General features: G+C 42.4%; 1 protein-coding gene across 1 annotated transcript in view; it reads right to left on the bottom strand.

Annotated features, from left to right (window-relative positions):
• SH3GL2 (SH3 domain containing GRB2 like 2, endophilin A1) overlaps nt 1-16,655 on the bottom strand; it is a 212,444-nt gene extending 195,789 nt beyond the window's left edge. The window contains exon 1 of the mRNA XM_044265609.1: nt 16,501-16,655. Coding sequence (XP_044121544.1) covers nt 16,501-16,545 — 45 coding nt within the window. The 5' untranslated portion in view covers nt 16,546-16,655. The remainder of the gene's footprint in view (nt 1-16,500) is intronic.
• Nucleotides 16,656-24,109: the final 7,454 nt, after the last annotated feature.

Genomic DNA, 24,109 nt, shown 5'->3' on the forward strand with positions numbered 1-24,109 from the left:
GTCCCTAAAGCTGAGGAGTTGTTCGGGCTTCTTTTTAAGTAATGTGTGTGGCCCTCCTCTAATCTAATTCAGAGTCTCCATAGCAGGAACCCAGTGAGATGTACAGCCAGGCTGGGGAACCACTTCACATGCAAAGATGCTAGGCTGGGTCAGAACCACCACCAAATGAAGCAGGAGGCAAAGGCTGAGCATCTTCAAAGTGATGATGCAGGAAAAGGAAGTCATCAAGTCGACAGAAGTAGAGGTGCACACTCTTTTCCAGCCCATGGGTGCTCTGTAACTTAGGACTTCATGGTTCCAACAGGCCACTCAGGAGCTAGAGGAGACTAATACAAATAAGAATCTATCTTGGGGACACCTGATGTCTGAGGGTCTGATCTTGACCTCTGCTCTGCCTTGATCTCAAGATCATGAGAGCCCCGGGTGGGGCTCCAGGCTAGGCATGGAGCATACGTTAAAAAAAAAAAAAAAGAACTATCTTGCATTAAGACAGTTTTTAAATAAAAATAATTTATTGAGTACCTTCTTAAATGCATTTTAATAACTTGCATTTTAAAATTTATAAATCAGAAACATACCTCATCTGCCACCAGTAATGCCCAATTATGAGACAAGTTTTCTTCAAAACTCGTCTACTCTTGAGAGGCACATGAGAACACAATACAGAATGCACACGTAACAGAGTTCCATTATGTTACCTCGACCTTACCCCAAAAATCACTCTTATATAGTGATCTTTTTAAATGCTGAAATCTATAAAAACTTCAGGGGACCAAACCTGAAGTTTTGCAGAAGATAGAAACATCAGTTTAGCATAAGCTTCTGTCAGATCACTAAGGAAGAAAACAAATTTCTTGAGACAGTCTTCGACTCCGTTTCTCAACTTCCACGTTAGTGTTGGCTCCAGAATCTGAAGAGATTCTGCAGAGACTGGAAAAACAAGCTTTACTTCAGAAATGACTTCACAGCCTATTTGTCTCAGCGCTTGAAGCACTTTTCATCGAAGCTATTAAAGAGTGCCAGGCCCCAGAGAAAGCCAGACCATCCATAAAGGCACACTTGTGCCCAACCAGCAGCCACCCTCGGTGCTCCCGTTGATCTTGCCAGATGTGTCCTCTCTGGGAAGAAGCTGAAAGTGACCTGCCCATCTCACTACTAAGACTGTGCTTCATGGTCATGGTCATTCCATTCTGTTCTATTTTGTCCAGGGTGGAAGGAAGGAGGTATTTTTCCATTCAGGAATTCTTAAACTTTGCATTTTCTGTCCTCAAAAAAGAAGCCCACCAGAGGCTGGTAGCAGAGTTCTGCATTCAAGTTCAAAGGGTATCACTCAGAATGTCTCCTATCCTCTTAGGGGTCTCCACCTCACCTCATTCTTTGCTGACATGGCATTGTCTACAGGCCTTTTCCCAAGAAGCTAAGAACTTACAGACTTCTGCTATGTAAGGGCTGGAGAATGAGACTGAACAACTTGCACCAAATTACTGAGAATATCTTGCCGAAATACTCGGCAATACTATAGTGTACATGACCTAGCCACCCTTCTTTATGCAAAATACAAAGCCATGACACACTCTTTCCTAAGGATAAGACTGGGGATCTGGGTGAGGAGGGAGTAGCATTATTTAAAAGAAATGCCAGCAAAAGTCATTAGCAACATTCTTATTTATGAGATTCCTACACTTCTTAGAGAAACAAAAAAAGCAGCCATGCATTCAGAAGAAACCCAGGCAGCACAATTAACTCATGGCTCTCTGAAGAGAAAGGCAGGCATTTTAATACTTTCAAGCTAAATGCCTCATGGAGCAAACACACGTTGGCTTATAGTTTCAGAACTGGCTGGAAACTGGGCTTATTCCCAATCTCTGATATCTGAAAGTTTCTTCTATTCCATATTTTCCTTTTAACCTGAGGAAGAAGGGATGAGAATAAGCAGTAAAGATGATAGAGTAGAAAGAAAATTTAGTGATAAACATAATAACTTAAAAAGGTGAGGAAGGACATGTAGAAACACAAATATAGCAACATAACACAGTGCCTGGTATTGAGTTCTCAGTATATTTAAGCTATGATTTTAGCTCTTCTTTTCCAGTATTAGGCCTATTACAAACATATTTTATGGCCCGTTTCTTCCACTTAGCAATAATCATGAACATTCCTTCAGTAATAAATACTGTCCCATAGATAAAATGGCTTTAGATACTCCCTAATACAGACACACCATGATTTACTTTCCCAGTTTGTATCACCTTACATTTATATTGTTTCCAATTTTTTACTATGAAAATTATCAAAGCGAAGAACCATGTACCACGTTTTGCATGTTTAAGCATTTATTTTCTCTAGATAGGTTCCTAAAACAAGAGTTACAAAGAAGAGACCTGTTGATCCCCTGAAATGTTTACACTTTCCAGCAAATGAGAATGCCTGTTCTCACACCCTGGGCAACTCAGAATGTTACCATCCTTTTCATCCACGATGATCTAAAGAATGAAAAATGTCACATGTTGCTAATTGATTTCCATGATTTTTAAAAAATTTTTAACTTAATTTTACTTTTTCAGTGTTCCAAGATTCATTGTTTATGCACCACACCTAGTGCTCCATGCAATCCATGCCCTCCATAATACCCAGCAAGCTCATCCAACCCCCCACCCTCCTCCCTTCCAAAACCCTCAGTTTGTTTATCAGAGTCCACTGTCTCACGGTTCATTTCCCCCAATTCACTTTTCCTTTCCTTCTCCTAATGTCCTCCATGTTATTCCTTATGCTCCACAAGTAAGTGAAACCATATGATAATTGACTTTCTCTGCTTGACTTATTTCACTCAGCATAATCTCTTCCAGTCCCGTCCATGCTGATACAAAAGTTGGGTATTCATCCTTTCTGATGGAGGCATAATATTCCATTATACATATGGACCATATCTTCTTTATCCATTCATGTGTTGAAGGGCATCTTGGCTCTTTCCACAGTTTGGCGACTATGGCCATTGCTGCTACGAACACTAGGGTACAGATGGCCCTTCTTTTCACTGCCTCTGTATCTTTGGGGTAAATACCCAGTAGTGCAATTGTAGGGTCATAAGGCAGCTCTATTTTTAAGTTGTTAAGGAATCTCCACACTGTTTTCCAAAGTGGCTGCACCAACTTGCATTCCCACCAACAGTGTAAGAGGTGTCTTGTTAATTTTTGCCATTCTAACTGGGGTAAGGTCATATCTCAAAGTGGTTTTGATTTGAATTTCCCTGATGGTTAATGATGATGAACATTTTTTCATGTGTCTGTTAGCCATTTGTATGTCTTCTTTGGAAAAGTGTCTGTTCATGTCTTCTGCCCATTTTTTTTGACATGATTATGTGTTTTTTGAGGGTGTTGAATTTGAGGAGTTCTTTATAGATCTTGGATATTAGCCTTTTGTCTATACTGGTCATTCGCAAATATCTTCTCTTATTTTGTGGGTTGCCTCTTTGATTTTTATGTTTGTATCCTGGCTACCTGTAGTTCTTTCATGTATTGCTTTTCCATTTTCTTTTCTAATTTTTCTACTAAGGTATTTATCTTTATCTTACTGTTTACTCAGTGCTTTTAGATATTTCTTAGTTTGACAGTTAAGACTGGAATAGGACTCAGAGTTGGGAATTACTGGCAGTTATTGGCTCTGAAACCAGCCGGTCTAGATTAAATCCTGGCTCTGCCACTGAAGCTTTATAACGCTGGGTAACTTCCCCTCTCTGAGCTCCAGTTTTCTCATCTATAAAATGGGAATAATAACATGGCAATCTCTTAGGGCTGCTATGTATAAGTAGTTGATGAGTTAAAGTATTACCTAGCCATGCTAGCCATATTTACAGTTAGGAAAGTTTATTTTAAACCCACAATTTTATGAGAACATGTCTTAATTTAATTTTTAAATTAACTCTTAAAAATATATGATGCATTTTTAAGTAGAAATAAGAAGATGAAAAATTGATGTATAGGATAACCCCTTTTAAATACATATAAGCACAGATAAATAGAAAACAAGAAACAAGCTGCATGCTCACTATGGTACCCCAGGCATTGGGGACACCGTGAAGAACAGCAAAGACAGAGTCCCCTTCTCTATATCCACCCTGGGAGATACCAACAAGAAAATAATAGGTGCTTGCGGTGCAACAGCCAAGCACTACACTTGAAAGAAGTCTAATTTTCACTACACGTGGAAGGGCGTGTGAGCCATACCAAAGGAGACAAAGACAAATCTCCGAGGGAACAGCAAGCTGAGACTATAACAAGGAGTAGCGATTAGTCAAGCACAAAGTGGAAAAGAAGGAAAGGGGATTTCTAAGAAGAGTCAGCATGGTCTAAAGGCTCAAAGGAAAGCGAAGCTTGTGTGGAACAAAGCTGTAAAAGCTAAGCACACGCAGAAAGAGCTGTGAGCAAAGAGACTAGACTGGTTACCAGGGGTCAAGTCACACTCCACACTCCTTAATCGTACTCACGTTCTGTGCTAGAAGCCGTAAGAAGCCACTGAAGAATTTTAAGCAGAGGAGCAACATTGGATTTGCTCTTTAAAAATGTTAGAAGTGTTAGAGACACTTAGATAATGAATCAAAGGACAAGACCAAAGCATAAAATGTCATAACCTAAACTCATGCTCAAGACCAAATGACCTCAGCTGTGGAACTCAGCGATGGCTACAAGTTGCCATCAAGTGACCAGTGACTTGTCTGAGGTCTTATGGGTCCTTAGGATGGGAAAATAGTAAGATCTGAAGTCTCTGAGCTTTCAAGCCTGGACTCCTGCTGACCACGTGCTATATAGCTTCACAGTGAGTGGCCTTTCACCATTTCCTAAAGGATTTCAAGATCTTCTCTTGAAGTACACCTCTGCCTCCCTTCCGAACATTAGGCACAGAACAGGTGACTCAGTGCTGCTCTAAGCAAGTGACCTTTTAGAATCCATAATCAAATCCCCTGTCATGGACAGAAAATTCCTTGATAGGCCAAAAATAGCCAATCTTTTAAATAGTCAAATTGTGGGAGGGGGCACATTTTGAACAATACCATTGGTGAAGACATATCCTTAATAACTCTGACTCCCTCAATTCACTTTATTCTTCTCTCAGTTATTCTGATTTAGCAAGGGACAAAGTCTCAGTGTAATGTTAGGATACATGTTGCTTGTCTTACATGTGTTAATCTTTTTTTCTTTTTTTTTTTTTAAGTAAAAGCAGAATAAACTTCAAGCTCACAGATTTACTCCAGCAAAAGTATCTAGGGTTTAACATTTTTGGTATGATAACTCCTATACTTCTATTTATGAAAAGTGATAGTGGTTTTTCTATTTATGAAAATGATACAATGATTCATTTTTAAAGTAAAGTCAATAATGTAAAGATGACTACAGATGCCCAAAATTCGTGAAGATAAAACCGAGTAACAAATTTGGGAGACAAATTACTTCACCCTAACCATATGAAAAGAGTCTACAAAAGTTGACTGCCCAAATTCACTTGAATAATTCATGGCAGCAACTGGCAGACACAGTGACATCAGACACCAAGAATTTAGATTATAAAAGGCAAATCAACACATACCACAAGATATCAGCATAATTCATTGCCTCATAAAAGTAGAGTAATAATCACCAAATTTAGACAAATGTACTGATCGATCTTATGATAGGCTGTTTAAGACACATCCTTCACTTAAGGAAGTTTATGGTAAAAATGGATCAAAATTCATTAAGTGTGTACATGTGAGACATAAAAAGTTGAAAGAGCTTGTAAAGAATGAATAAAATGCATCTAAATTGTTCAAGTATTTCGTGATCATGTAACTTTTATGAATGATGACAAGCTTTCCCTGCTTCTGTTGCAGATAGGAAAAAGCTGGTGTCCATGTCTACATACAGAAATTCAGAGAAGAGATGAATGACAAGCACTGTGGTATCTCTCAGAAAAATCTGGACTGGGTTTAGGGTGAAGGTAATGACCAAAAACGGTTGAAAATCAAAAGATTTTGGATTGTGAGTTTCAAAGGGACTGAAGATGAACAGAGGGTGGTGGATGAGATGACCAGGAAAGAGCTTCATGAAAAACAATTATGTTTGTTAAACTTAATTTAAAGGGGAACAAGAGACACAATTCAGGTGCAAGGCTGAACATAAGAAGCAGAGCAGAATCCCCAGATAATAGTATATCACCTTTCATGAATAAAACCTTGATGACGGTATTAGTGAGGAATGTCTCCAGAAAGTACTTACGTTAGTCAGTCTACAAACATGATGGAGGAAAGCCACAGCAAGCAAAGAGTTGGGTTTGTAGGTCTTGCCTAGAAGTAGCCACTAAAGCAGTTTAATAAATAACAAAAATGTGTCCAACAAGCCACCATACACAGCATTCACTCAACATAAAGCAGTACACCAGGGTCACTTCGGGAGGCAGCAAATGCAGAGAATGGGGGTGAAAGCTATTCCCACTCTGTAATCAATTCCAACAAGATGCTTCACCTTCAGGTTACTTCATCACAAGAGCAAGCCTGACTATTTTCTCCCCAGCCAAGCTGCTCAACTGACACCACATCCTTACAGGACATCTGAAGGTGCCAGACCTCATCCTTTCCAAAACACGCCTGGCACTGTCCACCAGCTGCACTGAGAAAATCATTCAGGGCTAGGGATCCGCAAATCATGTCCAAGAGCATGGAAATAACATATCACAGACAAAGAACACAAAGTGTGCCACGTGCACCTGCAATCCTCAATCACTTAATGAACAGCTTCTCATTACCATGTAGCTGTTTCATGTGCCCATACTCAATAAGGGCATTTCATTTGTGTCTGTTGCCACAGGCCTTCCTCAAGCACAGAAACAGATGTAGGATGAACAGCCAACCTCTCTACTCTCACTAAAAAATCCCTGATGCTTTGATGGAGACTAATAATTCCAAAAGCTCCTCTGTTCCACAATCTCTCCATTCCAAGGTCAATGAAGCTGTCACTGTAGCACCAGGCTAAGGGGCTGCTCAGAAAGTAATTAACAGCCTCACTGTTTACAACTGATGAAGAAACACAAGAAGAAGCATGTGTTTCATCAGAGGAAAACATCTAAATATCAAAAAACCTAAACACTGAAGGGGGGAAAATCTATTAAATATAAAATGTATTTAAAAAGGCATATGAAACACTGAACCTTATGGAATAAGAAAAGTTGATTCTGAAAATCATACTTAAATTGTGTGTGTATTTTGTATATGTATATGTGTGTATACACACACACACACACACACACACAAAGAGCACACATGCAAACAAGTGTATTATAGGCGCAAGAGACAGCAAAGCCTTCTAGCTTTCTATCAACACTCACTTCTACATTCTGGGTACACAGTTTGATTACAGTTCCCAGCCTCATCCCTTCCTCGCTTGCACTTAGGGGCTCCAAAGTTTGGCTATGTTATAAATTCCAGGCAACTGAACATAAACAGGAGTGACTGTTTTGTTCTATTAACTCTCTTGTTGCATAACAAATTATCACACACTTAGCAGCTTAGAAACTATAGCTGTTTATTAGCTCACAGTTCTACAGGTCAAAAGTCGGGGCCAGCATCATTGGGTTCTCCTCTTAGGGTCTCACAAGGCCAAAATCAAGGCGACAGTTAGATAGGGCTCCTATCCCCAGACATTGGGAAAGAATTCTCTTCCATTCAGGTTGCTGGCAGAATCCGTTCCTTAAGACTGTGGGTCTAAGGTCTCTGTTTCTTTGCTGGTTGCTATCTTGGGGCTTCTGGGTGGCTCAGGGTGTTAAGCGTCTCCCTTTGGCTCAGGTCATGATCCCAGAATCTTGAGATCAAGTCCCGCATTGGGCTCCCAGCTCAGTGGGGAGTCTGCTTCTCCCTGTGCCTGCGGCTCCCTCTGCTTATGCTCTCTTTCACTCTCTCTCTCTCTGGCAAATAAACAAAACTTTTCTATAAAATTAAATTAAATTAAATAAACAAATTAAAGCTGCTTTCTACTCCTGGAGGCTGAGTACATTCCTTCTCACATGGGGCTCCATCTTTAACAGCAATAGCACATCTGACGTCCTTCTCATGCTTCCAATCTTTTGGACTTCCCCTTCCACTATCAGCCAGAGAAAATCCTCTGCTTTTAGCGGGTTCATGTGATTGGATTAATCCCAAACATATAATCTCCCTCTTCCCATACTAGAGTAACGATTTCAGGAGGGACATCTTTTCAAAATGAAAGGATGACTTGCAGTCAAAGAGGAGGTGACAATACAAGAGGGAAGGTCACTGAGGATCTTAGCATCTGCTTACCACACTCTCCTTCCAGTCCTGGCCCAGAGAAATCTCCCATGCTCCTTCCAACATAGTCTCTCCCTTTGGCTATCTTGAAAACTATGTGTTAAAGATGGAAGGACACTGTCCTGCCAACGCCAGTCATCCTGGATCCCTGAAGCAAATAATGAGGGAAAAAAAATAAACCAAAACAAAACAAAAAGAGCTCTGAGCAATACACATCCCTTAAGACTTCTTGGTTATTCAGAGTCCATAGTCTCTCATGGTTCACCTCCCCTTCCAATTTACCCAAATTCCCTTCTCCTCTCTAACGCCCCTTGTCCTCCATGCTATTGGTTATGCTCCACAAAAATAAGTGAAACCATATGATAATTGACTCTCTCTGCTTGACTTATTTCACTCAGCATAATCTCTTCCAGTCCCATCCATGTTGCTACAAAAGTTGGGTATTCATCCTTTCTGATGGAGGCATAATACTCCATAGTGTATATGGGCCACATCTTCCTTATCCATTCATCCGTTGAAGGACATCTTGGTTCGTTCCATAGTTTGGCGACCGTGGCCATTGCTGCTATAAACATTGGGGTACAGATGGCCCTTCTTTTCACGACATCACACTGAGTGTGGTGAAAAAATAATGAATAATGTTTTTCTGAAAATAAATAAATTGGAAAAAAAAAGAAAAAAAAAAGACTTCTTGGTTAAACCAAAGCACACGGCACTCTCGCAAAGCTCAGATGAACACGACCAAACTCACCGGATGAAAAAACATATAAAAAAGATCTACTGGATCAATGGAAACCAAAAACATTCCACTGCAGTAACCAGCAGAGGAAATGACAATAGGAAAACAAATGAGAAGTTTCCTAAGTTCCCAAAGGAATTCTATGGCTCAAATCGGCCATGAGCTGGGGGAGTACTGAAAAGCTTGTAACTGTAAAGCCATCCACAAATATGAAACAAACAGGAAGCCCACTAAAGAAGCTCTGCTGCTCCCACAGAGGCCACACTCCTTGGCACCCTCTTTAGATCTGGCCAGACAGAAGAAAGAACAAAAGAGTTCTTCCTGACTGCAGAACCAGGGTAAAACCAAGGAACTCCTTCTATTCTAGGGGTTGGGGATTTATAATGCTTAGCCATGTGACCTCACCATATGGACAATACCTGCCAGGACAGCCATTCTTGCCCTCCCCAAATGGGAGTGTTTGCTATGGACAATATTTCCTGAACATTAAAAAGCACAACAGACTAGCCGCATGTGCCCAGCAAGTATTGTGCTTTGACACTGAGATATTTCTTAGCACTATGGAACTGCTCCAGTTAAGATCTACGGGGAAAGTTCAGTTTGAATTATAAGAAGGCCATGTATATTTCTTTCAGATATCATTATTCAGAAGAGGCCACAAAATACTGCCTAGTGGTACTCCAGAGACCTGAGCATCTAAGTAAACAACCCAGGAGCCAGCTGTTTCTCACAAATTATAGAAAGCTCCTCCACAGTCATCCATATCATACATAATCTGACCTGGGGCTGGGGAGAAGGAGGTGAGAGCAAAGCAACCAGACTATAATACTCAAATTTAGAAGTTGTACTAAATGTAAAATCTTCATAAACAGTAAATTTATTTCCTGAAGCATCAGACTCATCTGATGATTTAGTGTCATTTGAAAATATTTTATCGATAGTCTGCAAGAACACTTGACAGGGCCTCACAAGCATGACATTTTAATAGGGACAGCTATAGGTCTCTTCTTAGTCTTCATTTTCCATTATATACCACATAAATCACTTTTAAACATTTGAACCCCAAAGGGATTAGGGCAATAAAGAATATCTAAATCAAAAAAAAAAAAAAAAAACTGGGAAAGGTTGTCCTGTAAAATTATGATTGTTCATATTTTGTTTCTTGCTGCCTTAACAACCCCACATACACAAGCTGTGAGCAACCCACCCAGGTGACCAAGTCTACCACTGTGATAAGTTGGGCCTCAACACAAGTTCCTTTCTCTGCCTGCCCCTAAGACCTAGTAACATTCAAATGCACCAAGGAAATCCCCTCTACCTTCTCTTCAGTACTCTACCCTGACTCCAATAAAACTCCTTACCCACTGGTCTTCACACTCTCTCTTTGCTCCCCACCTGCTGGGCTGAGCCCACTCCCTTGGCCCTCCTCCTATGCGGTCCCCTCAGTATAGAGGAATTCTGTCTCCCTAAAACCTGTGAGTTTAATAAACTTAATTACCTTGAGCCTCTCCTGTGTCCTCTCTTGGTGCCACACACAGAACAAAACAAGGGTACAAAGGATCAAAAGAATATAAAGGAAAAAAAGAGAAGTCAAAGAAATCTTCTGATTTCTTATCCTCCAGAATCTTACCCACCTGGCCCTAACTTCCGAAGGAAAGCCCCACTCCTTTAAACTCTGGAGCTGTTCTTAAACTCCACCTCCCCCAATTTTCCTTATTCACTTCTCAAAAAGTCCTGCCTTCCTCTCTCACTTCCTCAAGGCACCAACTCTAGCGAAAGCCTTGGGGTGGCGTGAAGCCCTGGGAGTGTGAATGCAGCACAAGGTGCTTGGCACAATGGGCCCTGCTTTGCAAGCTTAAGTCCCTCCCTCCCACATGATATTTCTCCTCAAAACATTAACCATTTTCCCCAACCAAGTCTTGATGGTATTTTCAAGGGTATTTCTAATTAATCTGGGAGGTACCCAAAAATATTTCAAGTAGACTGAAACCAAAACTCACATAAATTCAATTTAAAACATTAAAGAATAGAGCACTTGGGTGGCTCAGATGTTTACGTGGCCAGCTCTCGATTTTGGCTCAAGTCCTGATCTTGGGGTTCTGGGACAGAGACCAAAGTTGGGCTCTGAGCTCAGGGAGGAGTCTGCTTGGGGATTCTCTCTCTCCCTCTGTTCCACCCCCTTGGCATGCACACAGGCACACACTCGTGTGCTTTCTCTCTCTCAAGTAAACAAATAAATCTTAAAAAAAAAAAAACAAAAACCTGAAGAATCACTGTGGGGAAAAAGGCTTGCAAAAAAATGTAACTGTGTCAACAACAAAAACTTGACCAAAAAGCATCTCATTCTCAAGGGAAATTACTTTCAGCAGCCACTTTCATTTCAAATCCTACCACATGTCCATTTGCCAAGTGTATCAGTAAGTTAGAGCTCATTGACTACTTTTTTTTTTTTTTAACATGGTTCAAGTTATCCTTATTATGCAAGCATGGCACTCTCACAGACATTATCTCATTCAATCCTCTGGAAAGGTTTTTTTTACATTTGATTGTCCCTAAAATTAGTTCAGAGAAGACTGCATTTTGAACAGGTATTCTGAAGACCAGTAATAGAATGGATGCAGTGACTGTTATTGTAAGAACTGCCCTCATTCTCTCTTCATGACATGGTCAATTGATTACAAAGCATTTTTACTTTGGTGGAGGAAAAAGTGGGATAAGAATTAAGAAGTCCTTTAAGAAGCTGATGGTAGTCTAAAAGCCCTCTCCCTCAGAAAAAAATGCACATACAAAAAGTGGCCTATAGTTTTAGAGAATACATGGGCCCTCCTCAGGCTATTATGGACACCAGGCTAAGAACCTGATGAAGAGTGCAGGTATAGAAACCCTGTGTCAACCAGTATGTCCTACTTCAGATTTTGAAGGCGCAGAGACTTTACTGCTTAACACCGGCAGTTAAGGCACTGACAACCACTGACATAGTTAGAGATAATTATATATTTAATTAAATATATATTAAAACTAACATATAAGATATACAATATTAAATATTAAAAATTAAATATATGTTAAATATGCAATTAAATATCTTAAGTTTGAAGTCTCACCAAATCAATAAATGCATAAACAGATTTATGCAACATTCTCCAGAGCAAAGCACCTATATAAAATACAGCATTTTAAATGTGATGAAAGCATGAAAAAATTAAACAGAAAGGCTTAAAATACCAATGAAATTAAAATTTTCCAGTTGAGGGACGCCTGGGTGGCTCAGTTGGTTAAGCCACTGCCTTCGGCTCAGGTCATGATCCCAAGGTCCTGGGATCAAGTCCCACATCGGGCTCCTTGCTTGGCAGGGAGCCTGCTTCTCTCGCTGCCTCTGCCTGCCTCTCTGCCTACTTGTGTGTAGTCTCTCTCTCTATCTCTGGCAAATAAATAAAATCTTAAAAAAAAAAAATTTCCAGTTGATAAATCTGAGTGGGACAATAATCATGCACCAGCCTGTATTATAACATAGAGCCTAACCAAATAGGAGTTATATCATTAAAGAAACAGAAAGGGGCACCGGAATGGTTCAGTTGGTTAAGCGCCCCACTCTTGGTTTCAGCTCAGATCATGATCTGATTGGTCGAGGGATTAAGCCCCATGTCAGGCTCCATGGTCAGTAGGGAGTCTGCTTGAAGATTCTCTCCCTCTGCTCCTCCCCACTATTTGTGCGAGCTCTGAAATAAATAAATCTTGAAAGAAAGAAAAAATAGAAGGTAAATAGTCTATAATAGGTATATATCCTAACCAAACTCATTGAAAGGAAGAAAGCATATCTCATTCAATGCAAAAGAAAGTTTTTATTTATAAACTGAATTGTCCTTTTAATGTTAAAGACAATATTTAGAAGAACACTGTGGTGAATCCTTTCATGCAAATAATGGCTATTAATGGGTTGTACTATATTCCCCCCACTTCCAAACACTTCATATATGTAAATCTTAATTCCCAATACCTCAGAATATGACCTTATTTGGAAATAGGGTCATTGCCAACATAATTACTTGAGCTAAGATGAGATCATACTGGTGCAGGGTGGGCCTTCAATCCAATATGGCTGGTCCTTCGAGAAAGTGGAAAGAAATTTGGACACAGAGAGAAAACCATGCTAACTGGAAAATAGAGATCAGTATGATGTGCAAAGAAACCAAGAAAAGCCAAAGATTGCCAACAAACTACTAGAAGTTAGGAAGGAAGCCTGACACAGACTCCTGCCTAGGGCCTTCAGAGGGAACATGGCCTTTCTGTCACCTTCATCAAGACTCCAAAAGGGTGAGACAATAAATTTCTGTTATTTAAGGCAGTCAAATTGATACCTTGTTACAGCAGCCCTAAAGAACTAACACAATGACCTAATTTTACTCTGTAACAAACTTTCCTCTGTTACTATAAAGCAAGCTATGTTCACTATAAATGCTTGATAAAGTAAAAAAAAAAAAAGTATTGATTTTATAAAAACAGCATGTTAATTGGAACCAGCTATTTTTAACTGATATGCTGCCAGTTTAAACCAAGTGAAAAAAATTGACATTATTTATGCCAAAATTAAATCTTAATGTGAGTAAGATTCACTAAAAGTAGAATAATACATGTTCATTTGCCCTACTTTACAGTTTAAAAAGTACCCTATTGTAATTGCATAATAAATTATATCTATAAGCAATAAAGTAACAAGGTTTATTAAAGTAAAATGAAGATCAATTTTTACTCTGTTCATATATTCTCCAGCAGAAAGACTTTTCCACTCTAATAAATTATCCTTAGCAAAAGCATTTTTTTTCACCTCCAAATATCAAAGATGTTAAAAATAACTGTCAGCAACAAGGTAGAAATAATCAGTTCTAAACTAAGAAAACAGTCCTGACACATCTTATCCAAGATTTCAAATTAGTGGGCAAACACCAAAGGTATAGTGCTTTATCAATACAAATACCATTCCGCACTATCGTAGGCAAAACACTCAATTTCACAGAAATAAATGTTTACCTGAAGAGGGGCCTTCCACTTAAGAATGTTGACCATATAATCTAGCATATCTGTTCTCAAAAGGAAACAATTCTAGGTGCAAAGCTTACTTTGTAGATAAGATCAGGTTCATGGAGCTGGGAATAGGAAAATGGCTTAAAAAAATAGACATGGCTATGTCCCCTAATACCTGTCACAGGCAAACATTAGGGCTGGCTTTACACACCCTTCATATGCACGGGAAGAATAACCTTTGCCTGGGACTTTCTAAGATTATGCTCCATTAAGTTATGGATAAGATATTATGTGTTATTTCACTTCTAAAATGAAAGGCTTTTCAGTAAAAAGAAAATGACTCAGTGATTCTGCATTCGAATCAGGTGTGATAAATACTAATCTTATCACAAGCAGACCTCCTCCAACAATCTAAGAAGTCCTTTCATACCACACTTCTGGTTTCTAGATTCAATTCTAAACTTCACTGTTATATCCAACTTCAGGATTTGGCTGAAATGTAGCCATCTGATTTGTTTTGTTAAGGTAGCAAAACTAAAAAGTCTAGCTTCCATAATTTCCTCATGTGTCATCATTACTAATATAAGGGACAGTATTTTATGCTAGTGAAATTATCCTTAATATTAATAACATTTATTGAACAGTTTCTATGTGTGTTCTACAAACTTATTTATACTTACACCAATTCTAGGAAATGGATATTAACCCCATTTAGCAAGGACACATTCAAAACTTCAGTAACTTGCTCAAGATCACTGACAGCAGAGGTGGGGTCAAGCCTTAACCTTTGCCAAGGTTCCTAACTGCCTTTTGGGGCACCAGAATTTACAAACGAAGTCTTCAGAATCAAAGTGAAGAAGGGATGTGGTGTTGGTAAATTTAGTGCTCAAGTCTGCTTTAGAGAAGTGAAAGGTACCTGAAGTTAAAAAGGTCAGTGACTTCAAAGGAGTCCTGCCTGAGAATTTATGGCAGTACATGCGCTGGTACTATAAACCTGAAGGAATTCAAACTATCAAGTTATTAGAGTACTTCCATATTACGCCAACAATATTTTTACAAATATATTTACAAACATCAGTTCTAGAGGACTCAGAAAAACCCAAGTGAAAAAGCAAAAATAATTACATTAGTGCCTATTTTTCCTGAAATCATCTTAGTTTTCCGTATCTCCCAAACAGATAAAACTGATTCTACAAAAGCAAGTCTATGGTGATACAGATAACATGTTCATGTACATGAGATAAATTTCATGCTGCATCTGTCCCCCTAACTTATCTAAGATGCCGTAAACATAACCCTCACCTCTTCTGAATGTGGTTTAAAATAGGGTTGTTACTGTGGTAGCCTGGGGAACACCTCACTACTTCTGAGAAGTTATGAGAAAACTCACTATTAATGAAGACTAATCTATGAAAAAAAAATTTAAAGCTAAATGATGAGAAATATTTAAAGAAATCAATAAAGTCCTTAGCTAAAGTTCCCCTAAACCAGAACTGTTTCAGAAGGGTTAAAAAAAAAATAGTAACCATCCTCATTACATAAGAAATAGGTCACATTATAAGTATGCATTTATCTTCCCTATGTAAAATTCTTCAACAGAGCCCAAGGAGATTTCGAGTATTAGAATCTGAATTAAATAAGTTGTAATAGCTTATTAACCCCACAGAGAAATATGGGCACATTCGAGCTGTAAAAGGCTCACTAAAAATAATACTTAGAAATAAATGATGACTTGATTATGTTAAGGCTATAAATCCCATGGGAAATGCTTAAAGACACACGAACTGACGGTCAAGCTTCGGCCTCAAAGGAGTTTCACCCCGAGTTCTCCAAGGAAAAGTTAATGCATGAGGTTCCCAGAAAGACGCCCCATCCTCCCACTGCTCTGGAGCCTGGGAACAACATGGAAGGAGAGATTCAGAAACCACAGTGGAATAGCGCAGACCGCGGACATCACCGCAGTCACCCCCAGTGCGGGCCACTGCTCGTGCCAGCACATCCCGGGACAGCTGGGGGCACCAACACCGCAAGGTCACCGGGTTAAAAGACGACTTTACATAATCTCCCGCCGCGCCTCTGGGGCACCTGCACGCCGGAGCGACCGTGCAGTCGCGGTCCCCTCCCAGCCGCTCCCGCGCGGGGCGGTGCGGGGGCGGTGCGGGGGCGACGCGCGGGGCGACAAGACAGGACGCCAGGGACTCGCGGGCGTCCGCGGCGCCTCACCCAGCCCGGGGTGGGGGGCGGAGGGCGGGCTCCCAGCCCCCGGACGCCCCGGGCCGCCGCCGCCGCCGCCGCCGCCGCGGCGGGCGGGGCGGGCGACGCGGAGCGCGGCGACGGCGAGCTGGGCACAGGCCGGGGTCCCCGCGCTCCCCGCCAGCCGCAGGCTACGAGCGCGCTCCTCGCGGCTCCGTCCGGGACCGTCCCGCGGCGCACCTGTCAGGCGCCTTACCTGAGTGGCTTTGTGGAATTGCTTCTTGAGCCCGGCCACCGACATGGTGCGGGGGGTCGGGCGGGCGGCTGCGGCTGCGGGTGTCGGAAAGAGGCGGCGGCGGAGCCGGACAGGAGGGCCGAGCAGTGCGGCGCGCTTGCCGGGCGGCCGCTTGTCTTGCCGCCGCCGGGGCTGTGGGCGCGGGGGCGCGGAGCGGCGCGGGACGCGGGCTCGTGCGGAGAGACACCCTGACGTCAGGGGCGGGTGATGCGGCCTCTTAAAGGGGACGCGGGAAGCCCCGCCCCGAGCGCGGGGCTGGCGGGGCAGGTGCAGCGGCAAGCGCTACCTGTGCGCCTACCGCGGAGGTCCGGCCCCGCGGCGCCCTCGTGGACCCGCCGCCCGCTTAGAGCGCCAAGGGCGTTCCCTCGCCCCGGCAGTGTGGTTTGTGCCCCCGCGCACTGCGGACGGGTCGCTGCAGCTCGGCAGCCCAGGCATGGGCACGACTCAGGTGACTTGCTGGGCTTCCAGGTAGCCGCAGTGGCACTGCCCGAAGCTGGCCCATCTGCCCTTTGAGCCTGGCCTCTCTGCAGCTGGGAAAGGAGGCGTTTTGTCTGGGGTAATGAATAAGTCATTGCTCCTTCTCGCCTTGCGCCCACTTGGTTGGTCACAGAAAATATTTTCTGACCTGGTTCCTGGTTTCAGTATCTCCTAAGCCTCCCCAACGTTAGGGAAAACCAACAACGTGCACTTTTTTTTTCCTTTAAATTTATTTTTTATCATTTTATTTTATGTGGCCTGATGACAATTTAAGAAGAAAAAGAAAAAATTTAAACCTTAAAGCTGGCCAGGTAAATAGAATTGAATGTGAGATTTTACTACAGTAATGGCATTTTAATCCTCTGATTACACATACGGAAAAGCCGGAATATGAACTCGGCATTCACTTAGAATAGTGGTTTTAGGATTTTCAATCTAAGCATTATGTATGAAAAAACATACTAAATCATGAAAGTACTACGTAAGTAACAAAGTATATAGGCTGGGCTAAAGCCAAATACTGATGCAATTAGATTAATTTGTAGGAGAGCAGCACCTCATGGCTTCTGTGTTCTTGGTGATTAGCCACTTCTCCTGGTTTTTCTTGGACTGAGAAGCCCATAAAGAAAGAACTTGAACGCTGTCCCCACACGGGGACCGAAGCTGTGAGAAGGCAGAGTGACAAGCCAGGATAAGGGGATGAATAAGAGAACCCACGGCAGAATAGGAGCGCTGGCAATACCTTTCATTACTTCCACAACCCTGCTCCCTGCTACCCCGGACTCCATGGCTGACGTATTTAATTTTTTGTCATTAAATGTCCATGAAGTAAGTTCCCTGTTTCATTCTTACAAAAAAGCCTAATTGAAGTTTGGGAAGTCTCACAGAAGCAGTGAGCAGACTCACTCCCAAGCCTGACGATTGTGGGACGGGGAATGGTGGCTCCACACAGGGACCATACATACCCCACCGCTTCACCCGCATATTTCTTACCAGCTAGAGAGGGTGAAAAGTAAGCTCTGGTGATGCCTACGAGATTCTAACAGAATGCCAGACAGACATCAGACAGGAAAAGACAAAAGTCCTGCCAAGAAAGAGGTGGGACTTTTGATCCATCAGAGTTCAGGACAACATTTAAGGTGATTCTACTGAGGCCCCTTCAGGCAGCACATTTACTTACACCTGTAAGGCCCACCATGGGGATTCCCAGATTCTTGACTTTAGGAAATTCTACAATTGTTTGTACTTCCTGCATATGGAGATGGGGTTCTAGATAAGAGAAACGTGGGGATTGTTATAATGACTGCTTTTGTGCTCTACCAGTTCAGTGAAGCCTGCCTGCCCCCACCACACACACACACACACACACACACACACACACGCACACACACGCACACACGCACTCATGAAAAGAATGCATAAAATGCTAATAATGGTTGCGCTGGTTGTGCTGGTGGAGCAGTTCTCAAACTTCAGAGCGGATCGGAATCCCCTGGAGGACTTGTGAAAGCACAAATTCCCACATTCCTAGTTATCCATTTGCTAGTTTCTAATAAGCTCCCCTCCGCTCTGGGGATCACACCGAAAACCAGGGCGCTAGAGCAGAGATACTAGAAATGAACTTTTGTCTCCTCCCAAATTTTAAAATGAGTTCTCATTCCTTGTATGATAGAAAAAGCATTTTACAGCTCATTTTTCCTATGTGCTCCCTGATCTGAACAATGGAACATTTTTGTAGAAGACTGGGCCTTGGCGAAGCTGTTGAGAAAGAAAGCAACCACTCTCCAAAGCAAAGGGGCCTGGGGTTCAGGAGCTCTGGTCTTCAACTGTGGCAGGTGTGAAGAATCTCCTCAGGGCTCCGGATATTACCTGAAACACACAAATTAAATGAAAACAGCTCTCTCTTTCCCTGGTCCTTCATCCACCAGCTTAGAATGCTTTTCCTGCTGTATATCAAAGGAACTACCTTGGCAGAAAGGACTTTAAATCCTTTTGAAACTGTGGTTAATTCTAACAGGTAGCCCCTGGATCTTGTGTAAATCCACTATTCTGTTGAAGCCATAGTGTATTCCTATAAAGACCTTTGAGATGTTACCTTTGAAAGAAACTGGTTGAGCTCCTCCTATTAGCAGGCAGCATTGCAGGAGGCACTGGGGGAGAGTACGGTGAGATACCAAGATGCATATGGACGGTATCTTGGAAGGAGCTTTTAATAGAGTAATTCCAGACATTTGCTGTGGCTTGAATGCAGAGGGATGAATGTGCCAGACATTGGAAAATTTCAAACGTGAGTGCCCTCTTTGGTTGCAAAGAAGCTGCAAGACAGGCTTTCCAGAGAAAGGCAGAAGCACAATGCAGGGAAAGGGGAATCAAAGGTCAACAAGGAAGAACTTTGTTTCATAAAAGGTTGTTATAATTCAACACGCTGCCCTCTCCTCCCCTGAGATCAAATCAATGTAAAATGGTAAATAAACCTAGATGGCTCAGGAAAGGTCCAATTAAATGAAACCCCTACAGCACCGCACTAATTGGACAGGAAATTCATGGTCAGCAATAATTCCATCACATCATTTATGCACTACTTCTCCTTGCATTATGCCAAAGCTTCTGGCAAATACCAGACCTCTAGTTTGCACAGAGCTGCTGCATCCCAGGCGCCTTACAGCAGGCCCCTCCTTCCAAGGTGGCAAGGCATAAGCCAAAGCTCTCCTCTTTCCCTTCAGCCCCTGACGCCTCCCATCCAGCCCACACAAGGGCAAACTGCTCCTGATTTTATGCGTAAGCTCACTGAGTGCAAGACACATAGCAAATCAAAGGCATTAAATCCTGCCCTGTTGTATTTTACAGATGAGAAAACAGAAACTATGAAAAGAAGTGACTTCCTCATCCATCAGTCACTTTTTCAACTCCAGCCTCCAGCCTTAATTCAGGGCAGAGCCTCCAGTCAATGTTAATAAATACTGATAAGAAGGAAAAATAGTACAATGTATCACTGTCACCAATGCTGTATCCTTGCCACTTTGGGTCTGATGTTCAAGAGCCTTCATGGGAAAACCCTGTGGTACAGCATGGATTGTTCAGGACCTGGACAGTTGTCTTGGTGTGTAAGATCTTGGGCCTTTGGAGGCTACCAGTAGCATTGCGCCACCCATCCCCCCCGCCACCATCAGCCTAGTTGGGACTAACAAGCCCTTTCCTGGAGAAATCAAGAGAGGGCACCTTCATGGCCTGGCTTCCCAGTTCGTCACCTACACCCACACTACAACAATGGACGGAAAAAAGCACAGTCTCTCTCTCTCTCTCTCTTCTTCTTCTTCTTCTTCCTCTTCTTCCTCCTCCTCCTCCTCTTCTTCTTCTTCTTCTTCTTCTTCTTCTTCTTTTCTTTTTTTGGTCTCTTGGAGGTGGAATGCATAGGCTTTTCTCCACCCCCCCCCACCTTTCCTTAGCCCTCTTCAAAGCACAGGGGCCCCTCCCTGCAGAACCTTCATTTGGCTAAACCTTGTTGACCCAACCTTAAGAAAAGGAGAAGGGCATTTATTAGGTGCGTGACTCACCTTCCATTCTTCCACCTGGGCCCCTTTTTTTTTGTCATTTACATCCCAGCTGGAAATGCTTCCAACTTCCCTTGAAAAATCCTGCCAGGTCCAATGCCCAGTTCCAGTGTCAGTCCTTTGAAGTCTTTCCCCAAACTTCAGACACCGCAGCCTCTCTTCATTTGTGGAATCTGGAATGACTGTGTGCCTCTGCGTGAACTTGGTCTAACATGAATTGTAGGGATTGAAATATAAGATTCTTAAATCATTGAATGCAGGTCTTACCTTTGTTTTTACAACTCTTAGCAGATAGGCTAGCCATCCACTAGATATGAGCCAAATGAAATTCTGAAAGCCTGATGAAATTTTAAAAACTAGATCCAGTGGAATGCCAAGAAGCCAGGAACTGGCTGAACTTCTCTCCATCTGTGCACAGTGTCCAGTGGTTATCATTGCTACCCCCGTGCCGTATCCCAGCCTGCATCTCCAGGTTGCTGTCAATTCTGAGAGTCCCTGATGGCCTTCCCATAAATGCCCCTTTGTTCATTCAGCCGCTATTGCTACCCTAAGTGATCTATCCCCTCCCCACTCCCCCCAAAACCCTATAATAATATTCTAATCCCAGTTCCATTTCTTGTTCAGATCTAGCAACTCAAATACAGCAATTAAGCAACTGCAGTTCCTGCTAAGCTCTGCATTGGCCTTCCTTCTCCGACAAGAGTGGGCAGATTGAGTGGCAAGGAATTTAGTCCTTTAGCAAGTGTCAATTCTCCCTGTAAGACATTGACATTCTGATTTACAAATCAAACCTTCGGTTTCCTTGACAGTATGTGTCAGGCTTGTGCCAGGGCCTGAACCTCTTGGGCCCTTGGGAATTGGCAGCTAAATGCTGGTAAATAAATGCCAAGCAACTAGACTCTGAGACAGCAGTGCCCACTCCTGAATGAGAACAACCTTAATTAAGTGCACATTGTGAGGGCATCCTCGCCATTGGCTTGTTTTTTTCTCTCCCTAGATGGATATTAGCATTAGAGATTCCCAATGCATGCCATTAACCCTGAACATGGGATCTGGGTAGTCAGCCAGTTAAAGGCTTGTGTTAAAGAGGTTGACCACGCAGAGAAAAGCTGCTCCTTAGTCACAGGATCCATCCCACTCTGTCATCTCAAGGATGCATTAATTTCGTTCAGCAAACACCTGTCAAAAATATGAAGAACAGGACACCTGAGTGGGTCAGTTGGCTAAGCATCGGCCTTCGGCTCAGGTCATGATCCCGGGGTCCTGGTATGGAGTCCCGCATCGGGCTCTCTGCTCAGCGGAGAGCCTGCTTCCTCCCTCTCCCTCTGCCTGCTGCTCCCTCTGCTTATGCTCTCTCTCTCTCTCTCTCTCTCTATCAAATAAATTAATAAATAACTTTAGAAATGAATTTTAAAAATATGAAGAACTCAGAGTACAGGCTTCCAAAGTTCTGTCAGCATCAGCTTTATGTATGAAAAAATGTATTCTTTCTATTTTTATTATATTTTATATTAATTAGTATTTATTATATTATAATATATATCTTAATAAAACAAAAGTATACTTTAAAAAGGATAGATAATTTACACATTTAAGTAAATCATTTACCTTTGGAGACTTTTTTTTTTTTTTTTGCCTTTTAAAAACTTACTGGTGATTTTATTTAATGTGTACAACTTATATTATCTCCAGCCCACACATGTAAACTTGACCTTAGTGACGGGTCAGATATAAAGCACTATTTTAAAATAGCGTTTCAAACATTTAAGTTAACAGTAAAACAACACCACCTCAAGAATACTGATTTTCTCTCAAGATCCATTCACAGAAAGTTTGCCAAATATAGAATTCCTTAGAACAAAGATCTTGAATATTTTTAGTTTCCTGTAAATAGAGTTAAGTTAAATGGCGGAGGCGGTTGTTAGCAGCAACTTTTAAGGTGCTCTTAATTCTGAAGGTGAACTACATGGGGGAGGAAATCCCATCACAGCCCCCAAGCATAAGACCACTGTACACAAGTAATAGTAAGGAAACTCTTTCCTCTGTCAATGCAGAACTGACTGTAGAGAGGTCATTAGGAGAAGCAAAGATAGATGTCCTCTTGCACTCCTTCTGTCCCTTTGTCCCCGCTACACACACACACATCTACCATGAGAAGTCTTGAGATGAAGGGAGAATCTGTTATTAGGTCAGGGGAGAGAAAGGTATCTGATTAGGTTTTTTTAAAGATTTTATTTCTTTATTAGAGAGAGAGAGAGAGAGTACAAGTACAGACAGCAGCAGGTGGAGGGAGAAGAAGGCCCAGTGGGGAGGCCGGTGTAGGACTCAATCCCAGGACCCTGGGATCAGGACCTAAGTCAAAGGCAGATGCTTAACGACTGAGCCACCCAAGTGCCCCTGATTAGCTTTTTTTTTTTTTTTTTGGCCAGGGAGATCCAGATACATCCAAGAAAAAAGAGGAAGGAGCCACTTAAATGGCAGATGAGTCATCGTGGGCTCATTTTTTTTTTTTTAAAGATTTTTTATTTATTTGTCAGAGAGAGAGAGGGAGAGCGAGCGAGCACAGGCAGACAGAATGGCAGGCAGAGGCAGAGGCAGAAGCAGGCTCCCTGCCGAGCAAGGAGCCCGATGTGGGACTCGATCCCAGGACGCTGGGATCATGACCTGGGCCGAAGGCAGCTGCTTAACCAACTGAGCCACCCAGGCGTCCCTCGTGGGCTCATTTAAAGACTCACCAAGCCCTGTCACTGAAGGATGCAGGAGGAAGGGAAGAAAGGCCAAATGAAGAAGTCAGCTGATAAAAGAAGAATGTGTCCTCCCCTAGACAGAATAGTGGTGGAAAGGTGTGGAGGCATGAAGCCATGATCAATGAGGAGGGGAAGTTCTGGCCGCAGTGGAAGCGAGGGAGATGCCTGATGGCCATATCCTCGGACTGTGAGCATACAGCATTGAGGATCTCGCCCCATCTGGCCATTTCACCACTTGTCCAGCCTGGGTTCCCCAGCAGCCTTTGCAGTACCCTGATACCCTCATTCTCTATGCTCCAAGTCAGTCCCCTATATGTTCCTGCCTCGGACCAGTTCTTTGCATGCACTCTTCTCTGTCCCAGGAATACCTGTCTTTTGCTTCACCCTGCGCATCATTCAGATATCAATTCAAAAGGCTTCCCTGGCCTCCCAGCAGGCCCAGATCTTTAGAACTAAGTACCCCTCTCCTCGGACACACTTCACATGGCTGTGATTTGCACGTATTTGTGTGATCTTTGTGTCTGTCTCCTCCTTTCCCACACTACTCTGCAAACCCCAGGAGGGCATCCCTGTCGGGACTGGGTACCACTGCGTGTCCAGCATATTACTGAGGGCCTAGCATATATGAGGCTCTCCACAGGGCATTTCATGAATGAATGAATGATGACTAGGTAGAGAAGTTTTGGGAAATTTAGTAAGACTTAAGAAAAATTTAACGAGTTTCTGAGGAACAGGGATAGTCTGGTTCTGTGTGCCCCACTAAACATGAGGTGGGCCCCAGATATCAATAAGAAG

This window comes from Neovison vison, chromosome 9, assembly GCF_020171115.1.
Source record: "Neovison vison isolate M4711 chromosome 9, ASM_NN_V1, whole genome shotgun sequence".
Lineage (NCBI taxonomy): Eukaryota > Metazoa > Chordata > Mammalia > Carnivora > Mustelidae > Neogale > Neogale vison.